The sequence below is a fragment of the Choloepus didactylus genome, chromosome 18 (genome assembly GCF_015220235.1).
Source record: "Choloepus didactylus isolate mChoDid1 chromosome 18, mChoDid1.pri, whole genome shotgun sequence".
NCBI lineage: Eukaryota > Metazoa > Chordata > Mammalia > Pilosa > Megalonychidae > Choloepus > Choloepus didactylus.
Window position 1 is genome coordinate 60193338 of NC_051324.1, and position 16027 is coordinate 60209364.

At 45.1% G+C, this 16027-nt stretch overlaps 1 protein-coding gene, 1 non-coding gene and 1 pseudogene across 5 annotated transcripts in view; 2 read left to right on the plus strand and 1 right to left on the minus strand.

Moving 5' to 3' along the window:
• Positions 1-3709, plus strand: part of GOSR2 (golgi SNAP receptor complex member 2) — a 29961-nt gene extending 26252 nt beyond the window's left edge. Inside the window, exons 6-8 of one of the 4 annotated variants that reach the window (XR_005212743.1) lie at positions 462-1269; positions 1826-1902; positions 2455-3709. Coding sequence is in view for 1 of the 4 variants with exons in the window: in XM_037809561.1 (XP_037665489.1) it covers positions 462-623 (162 nt within the window). In the remaining 3 variants the exon portion in view is untranslated. Of the gene's footprint in view, positions 1-461 lie in introns of all 4 variants that reach the window. The other 3 variants (XR_005212741.1, XR_005212742.1, XM_037809561.1) reach the window with 3 other exon arrangements.
• A 7689-nt stretch (positions 3710-11398) lies between these two features.
• Positions 11399-11505, plus strand: LOC119515059. The gene has a single exon (XR_005212955.1). It is a non-coding gene; the product is annotated as a U6 spliceosomal RNA (small nuclear RNA).
• Positions 11506-14382: 2877 nt separating this feature from the next.
• Positions 14383-15292, minus strand: LOC119514799 (annotated as a pseudogene).
• Positions 15293-16027: the final 735 nt, after the last annotated feature.

A 16027-nucleotide genomic window follows, 5' to 3' on the forward strand; every position in this document is an offset into this window, starting at 1 on the left:
ATGGTTTTAGCTTTTACATTTAATTCTGTGCTCCATGTTGAATTAATTTTTGTGTATAATATGAAATGAGGGTTCATTTTTTTCCATACCCACCCACACACACATAGCCTCTCATATATATAACAGCTATAGAATATACATAGGTATATTTATATGTGATATTTTATTATATAGCCAGTTACAGCACCGTTTGTAGAAAAGACTTTTCTTTTGAAAGGTAAATGAATTTTATTTCTAAAATTTTGTTTTTGAAAGGCCTCTTGAATTGCTCTGGCACCTTGATCAAAAATCAACTGACATATGACAGTGGATTGATTTCTGGTTGATGCTCCCTTTATTATGCTTTGGGCCTGACCAAGAGAAATTATTTTGGTAAAGCAGCCCCATCTCTTGGTGACATTCACTCTCTCCTGGCAAAGTGAGTTGATCTTTGTTTCTCTTTCTCTTTTCATCTGCCCCAGGGGACTCAGAAGAAGATCCTTGACATTGCTAACATGCTGGGCTTATCCAACACGGTGATGCGGCTCATCGAGAAGCGGGCTTTCCAGGACAAGTACTTCCTGATCGGTGGGATGCTGCTCACCTGTGTGATCATGTTCCTCGTGGTGCAGTACCTGACGTGAGCCAGCCACGATCCTGCTGCTGAGCACCGTGCCCACCATGTGAGAGTGTGTGTGAGCGTGTGTGCATGAAAGGGGGAGAGAAGCCAAGGAAGTGTATACTCATCTTAACTGTGAAGAACTTGGGAGGCACTGTGATCTGTAACCTCATGGGAGTTTCAAGCCTGCTCTGTTTTCTGTGACTCTTGGAGGGGGAGCAAGTGCTGCTAAGATGGGCAGTGCTTAGGGAGTGAAAGAAGTGCCTGTTTCTCCCCTTTCTCTTTCTCACTCTCGTTGGAGGAGGAAGACATGTAATGGTGAGGGTTGAAGAAGGAAGTGGGAAGTGAAGAATGGCTTCTGTGGATTTGTCCATGGAACTGATGTGCCCCTGGGTGAGCCTTGCCAACAGGATGGTCCACACTGCGTCATCATCCAGCCTTTTCTGGTTCCTGATGAATAGACTGGAGCAGAGTGAAGAGGAGGAGGAGAAGGAAAGAGGCCTTCCTTTCCTGCACCCATTGTAGTAGATCCATTCACACACTATTGCACATAGCCACCCGCTCCATAAAGGAAAATGGCACGTAGATGACTAACTGCTCATATTTGTCATCCTTCCCTGGAAGCAGCTACCTAGGGGAAACAGAGACGTTGAAACTGTTGCTGATAACAAGTAAGATTTTCCACATTAAAGCTTCTGGGTGTTTTTCCTTTCTAAAGTGAGGCCAGTGTTACTCCCTGAGAGTGTTCAGTCTTGAGGTTGAAGATGCTGGTCACTGATTTTTTTCTAGGAGCTAGTAGAACAGTTGGCTTTTAAGATTCAGCATATATAGCCATGCCCAGGCTTTGGGGGCCTTTGCCCATGAGGGGGTAGCTGGGAGCCTTATGATTTGTCAGTTACTCTCTCATCTCTAGTTTTAGCATCTCTTAATTCTTCAGCTCTTTTCTCTTCCTTGAAATACAGGCACCTGCCAGCCAGGCCCCCTTCCCGCCGGCCAGTGTGGGCAGGTGCCATGCTGGAGACGTTCCTAGTGTAAATGTCTCTGTGAGGCCCAGTTTTCAGGGACCAGGACCTTTTTCCTTCTCTGACCACTGCTGGATTAAAGCTGTACCAATACCCTGTGCATTGTGGAATTTATCATACAGCCAGTCTGCCTTGAAGTCTGTCTAATGTGATAAGCCACTAAAAGTACAGGAAAGACGTGCTTATGATTTTTCACCCATCGCAGGCCCTGCAAGCCCTCTCTTCTAGGCTTGGCAAGACATAAAATAATGTTCAAAATTCCCCAGAAGCACTGGACACCTGGTCAGTATTAACTCTGCCCTTGGTTGTCTTAACACCCCACCCCCACCCCCCCGCTTCCCATCTTTGTTTCTTGTGGCTGGAACTATCTCCTGTTTCAGCTCCCTTCTCTTCTGTGTGTATTCAGTTCCACTCCCTTATTTCATCTCCCACCTGTCTCAGTAGCCATGTTCATCTCTTCAGCTGCATCTTGGGCATAGCTCCCTTTTTGGTGAACTTCTCTTAATTGTCACAGATTTTTAGCATGACCTTCTTGGGTACTGAGTTCACACTTCTGGTCAGATATGATCTCGATGTTCAGGGCCCTATGGTCTAACCATGGGCCCACGGTTTCCAAGAAAGGGGGGATCTGTGGCCCCTTCATAAAAGGGTTGAGGGCCTTGCTAGAGTGAAACTGGTGACCTGAAGGGTGGACACGGGTGGAGGCATCTTCAGACCTAGATCTAACTGTGAGGAAGCCCGGTTTGGAATTCCTTCCTGTCCAGCACCCCTCCCATCCTGGGGACCTAGTACAGGGCTCTGGCAGGCCATAAAATGGATTTTTAAACTGTGCAGATCTGGGTGTCCTGTCCCCTGGGCACATGTGGATCCCACTGGACAGCGAACTTTGGAGGAAGTTGTGCAAGGACGCAGCTAAGCCAACTGGGACTTGAACTCTGGGAGGTGGAGACCTCGCCTCCCTGCCCTCCAATGGCTGATGCGACATGTTTCTGCAGTATACACCTGTATATTTCCACTTGCCTCTGTGAGGATCACTGGCCTTGATGAACCAGAAGTGAGGCCTGCCTCTGTGTAGCACTTTCAGAGCTGGTTCTCCCTACTTTGTAATAAAAATTGTGTAGGCAGCTTGTGGGTCTTTATTACCCAGGGCTGGGGGACAGCAGCCACAGTGTGCCAGGAAACCCAGGGCACTGAGGCTGGGTGTCATCTTGTGACTCCCTTCTCTCACACTTGTGCTTTCAGTGCCTCCTGAGAATCTGGGAGTCCTGCTGCCTCCACAGCTCCCAGGGTGGAGGGAAGGGCCCTGGGCTAGGGAAGGAGCGCCCTCTAGTGGAGGCGAGAATGATCCTTGGGTGGAGCTGGTGCAAGAAACTCCAGTAGAAAGTCTGAACCACCCTGTTCAGGATTTTGTTGGCCTCGTGGTTTAAAACAGGGGGGTTGTCAAGAGGAACTTGGGAATATTTTTGTCACATGGAGGTTTACTCCAGGTAGGACCAAAAAGCTAAACTCAAAGACCCAGTAAGTAGGAGAGCTTTGATGTTATAGAAGGCTTTTGTTGCCTGCTGGGGTTTTTCCTGAGCCAGGTGCCCTAATGAATTTAAATAGGCTTGGTTTGCAAATTTGCTTTTACACTCATTATTTTTTAAGGGCAGCAGTTGAATAAAGTTGAGATTTATTTTATGTAGAAAATAATATTTTGTAAAGGCATTTGACATTTTCTGTTATAACTAATGGCCCCTTTTTTATGTTCCACACAAGAAATTCTCAAACACTTGCTTCATGTCCAGGGTCTGGGCTGGCTGCCTCAGAAGCAGCTGGGGAACTTTTTAAGATTACAAACTCCTGTGACCTATCCTAGACCTTCTGATTTAGAATATCTAGAGGTGAAACCATAGAGTATGGTGGTTTTTTTTTGGGGGGGGGGGGTATTTTTCCCTTGAAGTAGTTATGTGTGTATTTTGGGACCACTGTCTCCTGGACTTTTGTTTTCATCAAAGATTTCAAAATATATGTTGAACTAGCTCTGCATATATTTGTGAAGAGCAAAACTTGTCAAGTCCAAAATAAAGTGTTATTTCTTCATATCCTACCTTATTCCAGAAAAGATTTGAGACTTGTATAGGAAATAACTAAAACAGTGAAACATGAAGAAGTCAAGACCAAGAACAAATCAAATTAGAGTGGAATGTCGATACCAAGAAAAAGAAACTCAAATGCAAGTTATGATGCCCTACACAAATGCTCTGGGAAATCCCTCACTGGGCTTGGGTCCGCAGCAGCCAAAGCAAAGAGAAGCATGATCTTTTACTAAGTGGGATGGGGGTGTCTCGTGCTCAGGGGAAGCTTTTCCTAGACCTTTGATACCAATGGGTGCTAGCTTGCCTGTGGTCTCACTGGCCAGCCAGGCTCGGCTGTTATCCTGGGCTGTCCCTCTCTAATCCTCACAAGCCCTTTGTGCAGGCAAGGTGAAGAGTGAGCTTTGATGACTTCCCCAGGCCCCTCCTCTTGGCTGACTCCCTCAGTCCAAGCTCAATCGCTGCCTGCACCAACCTGCCTCCTCTGCTTGGGTTAAGATGCTCTGCTTGGAGTGGGGAGGCATCTGGAGTGTGCGGGGGGGTCCTGGCCGTGCAGCCCACCAGGGAGAATACAAAGCTATAAGGCAACTGTTGCAGACAATTTAGCCCTTTTGTGGTGGGGGGCTAGTTCTGGAAGTGGAGAATGGGAGCTATACTCTGGCTTCGCCACTAGGGGACGACAGAACTCTACCTTTGGTCGGCCCCAGAGCTGTGCACTGTCCCTTAGGCCTGGTGGACTGGAGAAGGAGAAAACAACTGCAGGTTTGATTTGTTTTCTGTTAGCTCAAGAAATCCTCACTGAGTAGCAGCTCTGGTCTGTCCCTTAGAGCTCTCAGGGTATGGCCAAAAATGATTTCTGAAGCCCCGGCTAGTTTGAAATTCCAGGATTTCCCCTTCAGTCCTTCTCTTGGCACAGGGGACCAGTGCAAATTAGCATGAAAACATTTCTCAGAGTGTGGTGTTCTCCCCATTTTGTGTCCTTTCATTTCATGTGGTACGTGGGAAATGAGAGAAATGGGTGGAGTGAGGGGCATCCAGCAGGTCTTTTGTCCCCTCAAGTGCAGCTGCTAAAGCCCCCACCATAGCCCTCCTGTGAGCAGCGCCCCATCCCTGTGTCCCTGTAGCACAGGCTTCTCAACCTTGACTCTCCATTGGAATCAACCTCGGGAGCTTTAGAAAATACCCATGTGTGGGTCTTACCTCGACTTTACTCTCATTTAAGTCTGGGGTTGAGCTGGGTGTTGGGAGTTTGTTCGTTGCTGGTCAGCTGTAATGTGCAGGTGTGGGTGAGTGCTACTCAAGGCAAGAACGTGCTACTCAAGGCAAGGCCACCCGCCTTGGACTTCCCTCCAGCTGTACCAGGGAACCAGTGGCCCAGGCCTGTTGGCTGTAGGCCTGGAAGCTGAATCCCCTGGTCTGGTTTGGGAACGAGCCACGTCCTTCCTGGCTGATGGTCCCCCTCTGACTGATGCCTCCATCTGCTGGGTAAAGCACCTTAGTAGAGCAAGTCAGCCTACCCCACCACACCCTGCCATCGCATCAGAAGACGTGAATTCAAATCCCCATTTTGTTACTTATTAATGCCTTTTCTCTCTCCCTCGCCTCCCTCGCCTCCCACTCTCTCTGCCTCAGGATCCTTATTTGTAAAATAAGAATGATAATAGTGGCCTACTCAGACTGTGGTGAGAACAAAAAAAAACCAAGCACATGGATTGATGGGATGCTCTGAGCTGCAAGTACTAGAAACGCCAACCCCAATTAGCTTAAACATTAAGAACTTGGGGAGGTGGGATAGGCTGCAGGGTTGGTTGATTCAGGGCTCAGTGATGTCATTGAGGGCAGACTTGAGACCACCTAGATTCCCAGAGAACAGACAGAAACGTGGGGATGTAGGAGAGGCAAAAGAGATGGTTGAAATGGTCGCCCACTAAGTTTTCTTCAATAAATACTAATCTAGCATCCACAATGTACCAGCCATGGCTCTGGGATACAAAGATGGTTTAAAAAGTCCCTGCCATATTAGCACTCTATTGCTGCCCAACAAATCACCACAAAAATTAGGAGCTTAAAACAATACTCAGCTGTTACCTCGCACAGCTCCTGAGGATTGGAATTGTGGCAGGGGATGGCTGGGATGGCTTGTCTGTCTGTGCTCCCTGATGTCAGGGGCCTCAGCTGGAAGATTCAGGGGCAGGGGAGGAGAATCATCTGCAGGCTCGTTCACACGCCTGGTGCTTGCTGTTGGCTGATCCCGTGGCTGCGGTGTCGGCTGGAACACCTGCACGCAGCTGCACCGTGTGGGCGGGACTTCTCCTAGTGTGCTGGCTGCATTCAAGGGTGAGTCCCAAGACCGAGCCAGGTGGGAACTGTGTCCTTTTTATGACCAAGCCTCAGAAGTCACGGAGCATCAGTTCTGCCGTACTTCTGTGGTAGACACTAGCCCCTGGCCATCTCCCAGTGGGATGAGTGTCAGTCACACTGTAGACGAGAAGGTGGGAGGGGAGAAACCTGTGGGTGTGGCCACCAGTCCAGCTGGGAGATGGACACATAAATAGGTCACAATGATAAAATGCACAGACTCCAGCACCAGAGGGACAGGGTGCTTAGGGGCACCACAGAAGTAGATTTGCTCAGCCTGGGACTTGGGGGAAACCTGTTGCGCTTGTTCTCCGATGAGTGATACTTGCCCAGCTGGAGCCTGGGGGAAGGTCTCAGCAGAGGGAATAGGACAAGCAAAGGGGTGTGTTCTGGAAGGAACAGGAGGGTCCTGCAGCTGGAGCTCAGGCCTGGGGTTGAGGGTGGGTAAGGGTAGATAAGGCTGGAGAGGTGGGCTGGGGCCAGATGTGGGGCACCCTCTTCCATTACTCTCTGGCCTCCTCCATTCCCTGCCCCTCTGAATGTATTAGGCACTTAATTAATGTTGACTGAGATCGGAATGAACAGCATGTGTCAAAAAGAGGAAACCATATCCCAGAGTGATGCGACGGAGCCTCCTGGAGGAGACGTGGGTTGAGGACGGTGAGAAGTCACTTGCTCATAGGAGGAACTTGAGGTCCTTTTTCTCAGCTTTCCAATATTTTCTCAGGATGAAATGTCTTTGGAAGACTGCACAGAAGCTGGTACCTGAGTTACTTTTCTATTCTGTCACTGGCCCCCAGCAGGAGTTTTGAGTCCTCTTTCCTCCCCGCTGGACCCCAACCCACACTCTCAGCTGCCTCTTGTCAGTTGGAAGCTGGGCACTGGCTGAGGAGGCAGGGATGGAGGTGGCAAAGGGGGAATGAAAGGGCAGGAGGGAGGGATGGGGAGGAGGAGGGAGAGAAGGAGGGGATGGTGGAAGAGAATACGTGTGTGCTCAGTGCAAGGAGCCAAAAGCCCACTCAGCAAACTGCTTTTTCCTTCACTCTTGTCCCAGGGAAAGACCCAATTAAAATAGCACCTACTGGAAATGAAACAGTAATTGAAACAGGCAGCTTTTAAGCCCATCTCCCGCAGCAGGAGGTCAGCGGCAAGCTTCAGGAAGATCCCTATGTGTGCTCAGACCACCCCTGAGCTCAGGGGGCTGCCAGCAGCCTGCCTGCCTCAGACCCTGCACAGTGGCCTGAGAAGGCCTGGGCAGTCTCCATGAGGGGGCACCCTGCCCCGTGATGGGTACTTCAGTGGGTTGAGACAGGGGCTGATGACATTAAAACCATCAGGTTCCGAATCACTGAATAGAGGAAAAGTAGAGCTGGATGGTGTCTTAGGGACCACCTTGCTGGCCTGGGGGAAAGTGACTTGCCAAGGGTGGTGGTGACAGATCTGGAATCAGAGCAGAGGTCTCTTACTCCCGATCCAGGGCTCCTGTCGTCTCCCACTGCTGCCCATGGGCTTTCTCACCAAGCTGCCTGTCCTGAGCCCTAGTCTGTGGTCCCCACCCCAGCTCCAGTCCTGTGCCTGGCAGTGTATTGTGTTCCTGCAAGGCACAGCTAATTTAGGGTGGCAGGAGCCATACCAAAGGGTCTCCTGTTTGAGGGGCATCTCCCTGGACCCTTCAGATATTGACCTGAACTGGCACACACACGGCTAGAACAGCAGGTTCCCTGAGGTGCCCACTTGCCGCCAACATTGAAGCCCCTGGTGGGTGTCATTCTCCCCACAGGTTACCCATCAGACCATGTCTCATTTACCCAAACTCAGTTTCTATGGCAACAGCAAACTCCTTACCCATCATTGTCATCCTTAAAAGATTCCCAACCTGGCTGTCTGAACCCATGTTCCTTGCCTAGCTGCCGCACCAGCCCACCAGTCTGGAACCTCCTGGGAGGTGCCTGGTAAATGGCACCGCCCTTGAAAATGGCCACATAAACGTGTCTTGATTGAATTAAAAACTTGCTCCCGCTGGCTCCTTGTCTCCGTGCCTGAGTCACTTCTCTCTCTCCTCTCCTCTGGCGTTTAGCATTGGTTCTCTTCCCCACTCACCTCTGCCCAACTCCTCGGGTCAAGGTGATGCTAATAAGGGCTGCTGGGAAGTCAGCTGCTGACCCAAGGAGAAAAGGAAGCTTCCAGTTGTCTGGAGCCAGTCACACTTGGGGAGGAAAATCAGCCTCCATGACCGTCAGGGCTGGGACGTCCACCCCATCTCCCCTCACTCTCCCAGCCAGCTCTTGTCCTGGCATCTGCACGTTTTTACCTTGGGCTTTTGCCTCCCTGCTCCTGCTCTCTGGCCATCACCCCCTTCACAACCTACCTCCAAATTCACTCCCACCCGCAAGTCTCCCTTTCCAAACCCTTTTTCTCCCTACTCTCAGCATGGCTATATTTGGTTCCTGCAACACAACTTTGTATATATTGCATCAGGGAGAGGGAGAGATTCCTGAAGCTATATATTTTTTTTTTCTAAAGCTATTTTTTGGTATGTTTTCTTTTTATACTGTAAAATTCTTGTGGTGGACATATGTTTATCTGCGCCGCATCCCCTCCTTGGGCTACACGCCCTTAACTCTTCCTGTTGGTAACATAGTCTCTCTTTTCTTTGGAAAACCTAATCCATAGGATTCAGGTAGGGCCGCTTCCTCCAGCAGGGGTAAGCACCTGAAGAGGCCTGGGAAATCAGAGGACTCTCGATAGGCCGTAGCGATGGGTTCAGGGATGACAACGTAACCATACAGAGCTGATCAGGATCTTCCCTGGGACGGCCATGGACATGGCTGGTTGCCTGGCAATATCCATCTTCCCCTTGGTCCTGGCTAACAGGACCTCAATTGGGTTGTTGTACCAGGAAGCCCACTTTAAAATATTTGTCTCTCTAGACTTTCTGCCAGTGAGGAGCAGTCTTTTCACCCAGTTTTGTCCAATAAAATATAGATAGAAGGTCCTAGGAGGGGCTTCTGGGAAAAAGTTTCAAAAGGAACAGAGTGAGCTGCAATGGCCCCCTGGGCAAGATCAAGACATCTTAACCTGGAGGCTGTTATTCCAGTCCTGTGGAGAGGCTGCCTCAAAGTGAAGCTCACCAAGAGGAAAGCAAAGCCAAGAGATGGTGCACATCTGTGTGTGTGCACGGGAGAGAGAGAGACAGAGAGAGAGAGATGAGGGCCATGACAACATTCATTAAGCTCCTGGACTGAGCCACCCCTGAAGCTAAGATGAACCCCAGGACTTCCCAGTTCACATTGAATTTCTGTCTCTTGCAGTGAAAGAGCCCTAGATAAAACCCTCCACAGGAACAAAACTCTGTTTTTGCCTGTGTCTGTTCTTCCCACTCCAGCTCCCCCATACAATATGCTGCTGGGTGCAAAGCTGGCCCACAGTAAATCTTCATTCAAGTAGACTTTGAGCCCTAAGAATTTTTTTTTTCCGGAAACATTATTACTTTTATTCAACTTTTAAAACACCTGCCAAAGTTGCTTGCTCAGTCTAGAGGCACAGAACCCTGATAATTAAAGAAAAATAAAATAAAAATATCCAAGAGAGTGTCCATCATCAATGCTTTCATGATGGGCAGTTATGTCACACTGAGATATCAAAAATACATTTTGAAGATTTAAAAAAAAAACAAAAAACCCTCGTTCCTTTCTTAAATTTCTTATTTAATACCCACATGTGAAATATTATGACAATATGCGAGTTATGCAATGTATACTATATTGAAGGAAAAATCAAATAGCAAAGAATCTAATGCTTTGGGTTCTGCATTATTGATGTATACAAGTCTGGAAGCAAAAGACATACTCTTGTAGTATTTCCAGAACAGTATTTAACTTTCCCACCATGAATAAAAGTAGCCATTGTAGCTCAGGCCAATTACAGACAAATGGGCAGCTCCTATAGAAACAACAGCAGTCCTCTGGTCTGTCTCTCATCACCACTGAGGTGGTTATCTCCACTGTAGTGTTAGCCCAACTTTCTCCACAAGGATATGGAGTAGACGTTCTTGCACAGAAGGCAGTCCTGGTTGCTCACATTTCTGCAGCACGATTTGTTCAAATATTTATATTGACATTTCAGTGAGTCACCTATTCCACTGTATATTTCAATCAAAGGACATCCAAGAGCCATCAGTAGGTCGTCAACCTGAATGAAAAAGGTTTAAGCACACATTTTTTACCCAACAGGGACTATCTTAAAAATGAACCAGGATGTCTGACTCTTTACTCTACTTTGATTTAAGGTTACTTTTCCTTTTGCTACTTCCTAGCTGTCATTTTTTTTCCTCTTTCTTTTGCCTCTCTACCTTCTTTGACTCTCCCTCCTGCCTTGTGGAAGAAATGTAGATGCCCTTATATAGATAGTGGTGAAGGTGATGAACACATAAATACGTGACCATACAGAGAACCATCAATTGTTTATACTTAGGATGGAATGTATGGTGTGTGAACAAAACCATCTTAAAAAAAAAAAACGGATTGATGACAAAACCTCAAGGGCAATATACTGAGTGAAATAAGCCAGACACATAAGGACAAATATTGCAGGGTCTCACTGATAAGAACTAATTATAATATGTAAACTCATAGACATGAAACATAAGGTACCAAGATATAGGACGAGGCTTAAGAATGGGGAGTGGTTGCTTAGTATGAGCAGACTGTTTAACTAGGATGAACTTAAATGTTTGGAAATGAACAGAGGTGTCGGTAGCAAGATGTGAGAATAACTAACAGTGCCAAATGGTGTGTGAATGAGGTGGAAAGGGGAAGCTCAGAGTCTCATATGCCACCAGAAGGCAAGTTGGAGGTCAAAAGATGGGAATGTATAAAACTGAATTCTATGGTGGACAATGTCCATGATTAACTGTACAAATATTAGAAAACTCTTCCATGAACCAGAACAAATGTATGACAATACAACTAGAAGTTAGTAATAGAGGGGCATATAGGGAAGAAATATATACCTATTGCAAACTATACACTACAGTTAGTAATATTTCAACATTCTTTCATAAAAAGCAACAAATGTACTATATCAACACTGCGAGTCAACAATTGAGGGGGGTTGGTTAGGGATATGGGAGGATTCAAGTTTCCTTTTTTTTTTTTTCTTTTTACATCTTTCACTTTATTTCTTGTCTGGAGTAATGAAAAGTTTCTAAAAATTGAACAAAAATTAAGTGCGGTGATGGATGCACAGCTGTATGAGGGGCAACTGATTGTAAACTTTGGATCTTTGGATAATTGTATGGTATCTGAACAATCCCAATAAAAATAAAAAAAAAAAAAAGGAACCAGGAGCTCACTTCGACAGCACATATACTAAAATTGGAACGATACCAAGAAGATTAGCATGGCCCCTGCGCAAGGGTGACACGCAAATTTGTGAAGCGTTCCATGTTTTTTCTTTTCAACAAATGGGGCTGCGAGAGTTGGATATCTATATCCAAAAGAATGAAAGAGGACCCCTACCTCACCCTACACAAAAATTAACTCAAAGTGGATCAAAGATCTCAATATAAAAGACAGTACCTACCATAAAACTCCTAGAAGATAATGTAGGGAAACATCTTCAAGATCTTGTATTAGGCGGCCACTTCCTAGACTTTACACCCAAAGCCCAAGCAACAAAAGGAAAAATAGATAAATAGGAACTCCTGAAGCTTAGAAGTTTCTGTTCCTCAAAGGAATTTGTCAAAAAGGTGAAGAGGCAGCCAACTCAATGGGAAAAAATATTTGGAAACCATGTATCTGACAAAAGACTGATATCTTGCATATATAAAGAAATCCTACAGCTCAATGGCAATAGTACAGACAGCCCAATTATGAAAAGGGCAAAAGATATGAAAAGACAGTTCTCTGAAGAGGAAATACAAATGGCCAAGAAACACATGAAAAAAAATGTTCAGCTTCACTAGCTATTAGAGAGATGTAAATTAAGACCCCAATGAGATACCATCTCACACCAATTAGAATGGCTGCCATTCTAATGCTGAAGAGGATGTGGAGAAATTAGAACTCTTATTCATTGTTGGTGGGACTGTATAATGGTTCAGCCACTCTGGAAGTCTATCTGGCAGTTCCTTAGAAAACTAGATATAGAGTTACCCTTCAATCCAGAGATTGCACTTTTCGGTATATATCCGGAAGATCTGAAAGCAGTGACACGAACAGATAACTACAAGCCAATGTTCATAACAGCATTATTCACAATTGCCAAGAGATGGAAACAACCCAAATGTCCTTCAACAGATGAGTGGATAAATAAAATGTGGTATATACACACGATGGAATACTACACGGCAGTAAGAAGGAACAATCTCATGAAACATATGACAACATGGATGAACCTTGAAGACATAATGCTGAGCGAAATAAGCCAGGCACAAAAAGAGAAATATTATATGCTACCACTAATGTGAATGTTGAAAAAGGTAAAACAAATGGTTGATAATGTAGAATGTAGGGGAACTAGTGATAGAGAGCAATTAAGGAAGGGGGAATGATAACCCAATAAGAACAGATAAGCTATCATGGGTAAATTTAACGTTCTGGGAATGCCCAGGAATGACTATGGTCTGTTAATTTCTGATGGGTATGGTAGGAACAAGTTCACAGAACTGTTGCTATATTAGGTTATTTTCTTGGGGTAGAGTAGGAGCATGTTGGAATTAAAGTAGTTACCTTAGGTTAGTTGTCTTTTTCTTACTCCCTTGTTATGGTTTGTTTGAAATGTTTTTTTATTGTTTTTTTTTATTTGTTATTTTTTTTGATATAGTTGATTTTAAAAAAAAGAGTTGATTAAAAAAAAAAGAAAAAAAAAAACAATGAAAAAAAATATGCAGAGCCCCCTTGAGGAGCTGGTAGAGAATGCAGGGGTATTGGGCTTCCCCACCTCTATGGTTGCTGATGTGCTCACAGACATAGGGGACTGGTGGTTTGATGGGTTGAGCCTTCTACCACAGGACTTGCCCTTGGGAAGATGGTTGCTGCAAAGGAGAGGCTAGGCCTGCCTATAATTGTGCCTAAGAGCCTCCTCCCAAATGCCTCTTTGTTGCTCAGATGTGGCCCTCTCTGTCTAGCTAAGCCAACTTGGCAGGTGAAATCACTGCCCTCCCCCCTACGTGGGATCAGACACCCAGGGCAGTAAATCGCCCTGGCAACATGGAATATGACTCCTGGGGAGGAATGTAGACCCGGCATCGTGGGATGGAGAACATCTTCTTGACCAAAAGGGGGAAATGAAAGGAAATGAAATAAGCTTCAGAGGCAGAGAGATACCAAAAGGAGCTGAGAGGTCACTCTGTTGGGCGCTCTTACGCACAATATAAACAACCCTTTTTAGGTTCTAGTGAATTGGAGCAGCTAGCAGTAAATACCTGAAACTATCAAACTACAACCCAGAACCCATGAATCTTGAAGATGATTGTATAAAAATGTAGCTTATGAGGGGTGACAATGGGATTGGGAAAGCCATGTGGACCACACTCCCCTTTGTCTAGTTTATAGATGGATGAGTAGAAAAATGGGGGAAGGAAAAGAACAAACAAACAAACAGACAAAAGGCACCCAGTGTTCTTTTTTACTTTAATTGCTCTTTTTCACTTTAATTTTTATTCTTGTTATTTTTGTGTGTGTGGTAATGAAGGTGTAAAGGATTGATTTGGGTGATGAATGCACAACTATGTGGTGGTACTGTGAGCAATTGAATGTGTGCTTTATTTTGTATGACTGCATGGTATGTGAATATATCTCAATAAAATGAATTAAAAAAATGAACCAGGAAAAAATATCTTAACATTAAAGCATGTTTTGGAAATGCTAACAGCCACTTTTGGAATCTATAATTGTAAACAACTTCTCAAGAGAACCCCAATTCTGCTTTAGAATGTAGGGAGTCTGTCTTTTCAAGGCAAGGCTTGAAAATGCACCAGGGTACACTGGGTTAACAAAATTAAAGGAAACCTATCCCATTCCTGAGTGTAAGACTTTTCTTTTAAGGATAAATAAATATCTAGACTATTCTCAATCTTACAAGAGGAAAACTGGCACAGTATGTCTAATTATTTAATAAAATTAAAAGATAGAAGATAAAAGAAGGTAAAAACTCTGACAAATATGAAATATTTCTTAGTTCCCTATTTAACTTACAACTCGGTGTGGGATTCAATATGAATAGAATTTAGAACACTGGAATCATTTATTTATCTTTAATTTTCCTATTGAATCCAAATACACTAAAAAAAAAAGATAGTAAGTAAATTGGACAAAAACAGCATTGCCTACTGTTGTCTGCTGTAGAAGAAAAAAAAACTGCAACCTGTATGTGAGCCAAAGTCTTGGCCCGGTACGAACTCCAGACAATCAATCAGTTGAGAGAAGTCTGTTTGAGGCACACTACGTGGAGGAGGTCCAGGAATTGGCCATATTTCTGGCTCTACCTTTTTTTCTCATCTTCTCACCCACGATTTCCACTTCTGTGCTATCTTTCAGTGCATCTAAAATGAGATTAAGGTTTGTGTGACAGCCTGGACACGGTGGAAACCAGCAATCTGGGAAATAGGTAAGAAACCTTCTTCATCCATCTTTCTCCTAAGAAAGAAGTCCCATTCCAAATTTTCTGTACTGAAGTAACATTCAATTTGGCACTTAATATATTCTTTAAGTAATGCTTCTTCCACTGGATACACCTGTACACCTGTACCATCATCATAGTAAAACATCATACTGGTATTACGTTCTGCTTGAAATGGTTGGTCAGTCCTTTCACCATGTTCTCACACTGGAAACTTCATCTTGATCATCTCTCTTTTCTCTGTCTCACCTCCAACTTCTTGTGTCATATCACCTATTGTTATGTGCCGATTTATTTGTTTCTAGTTGACATCTTGAGCTGTTCCGGGATCCTGGTCTCTCTTGACTATCTGGTCTTACATCATCTAAGTGGAGCGGTACCCACTTGTGTTTATTATTTCTCTTCCATTGACTACTTGACTGAGCTTCATCTTCACTGACATTTTCACCAGGACCATCTAATTTTGTTTCCCGATTTTCTTTGCTCTCACTATTGTTGTTTTTCTTTTCAACCTTCTCCTCTTTTTCTTTTCCACATTGTGCCTTCTTAATTCCTTGGCTGATAATACTTTGACATCCAGTGTTCTCTAATTCACTTGGTGTTGGCCAATTTGCCATATCGCTGAAATCACTAGCCTTGTTGGATTTCTTTGTCCTGCTTTTTTCTGCTTTTATAATCTTGGGAGAACTGAGCTCTGGCGTGGGCAAGCGACGGAGGCTCTGCGAGCGGGGTCCGAAGGAGGACCTCTAGCCGAGCGAGAGAGGCGCGCGCCGCCGGGCCGGTAACTCGAGCCCTAAGAATTCTTGACAAGAGTCAAATAAGAGTTTGAAAGGACTTGATATCTGAACTAGATGCATTAAGGAACAAACTCATCAATTCTGCATCCTGAGCAGTACATGGCCAAGAATCCCTTTTCCTCTTCTACTCAAACCACTTCAGTACTCACTTCCTCCAGAAAGCCTTGCAAACCAGGTTTAACTCCACCAACCTTCTCACTTTTGTGATTACTCATTTTTGTTAACACTTTGATCCTCTATATTCAGTTAGATGTGCCATTTGAGCACAGTCATGTGCGTCTTATTCCCCACCACCACCACCTCAGCCAACTGATTAAAGCTCTCCAGCAAAGGGGCTATTTCTCCACCATTAGATTGGGGGTCTTTCAAGAAGAGATGCTGACTCTCCCCAAATCAGGCTAGGAACTGCACAATCTAGAGTCATCTCTCCATGCTTCATGACGTCGCACTAACAAGACAAGAAAATGTGGTCTGAACTATGACCCTGCAGAGACAGGGAGAGGGAAAGTAGGAATAGTGAGCTGTTAGCTGGAAGGCTCATTTTAGCCATCTGGA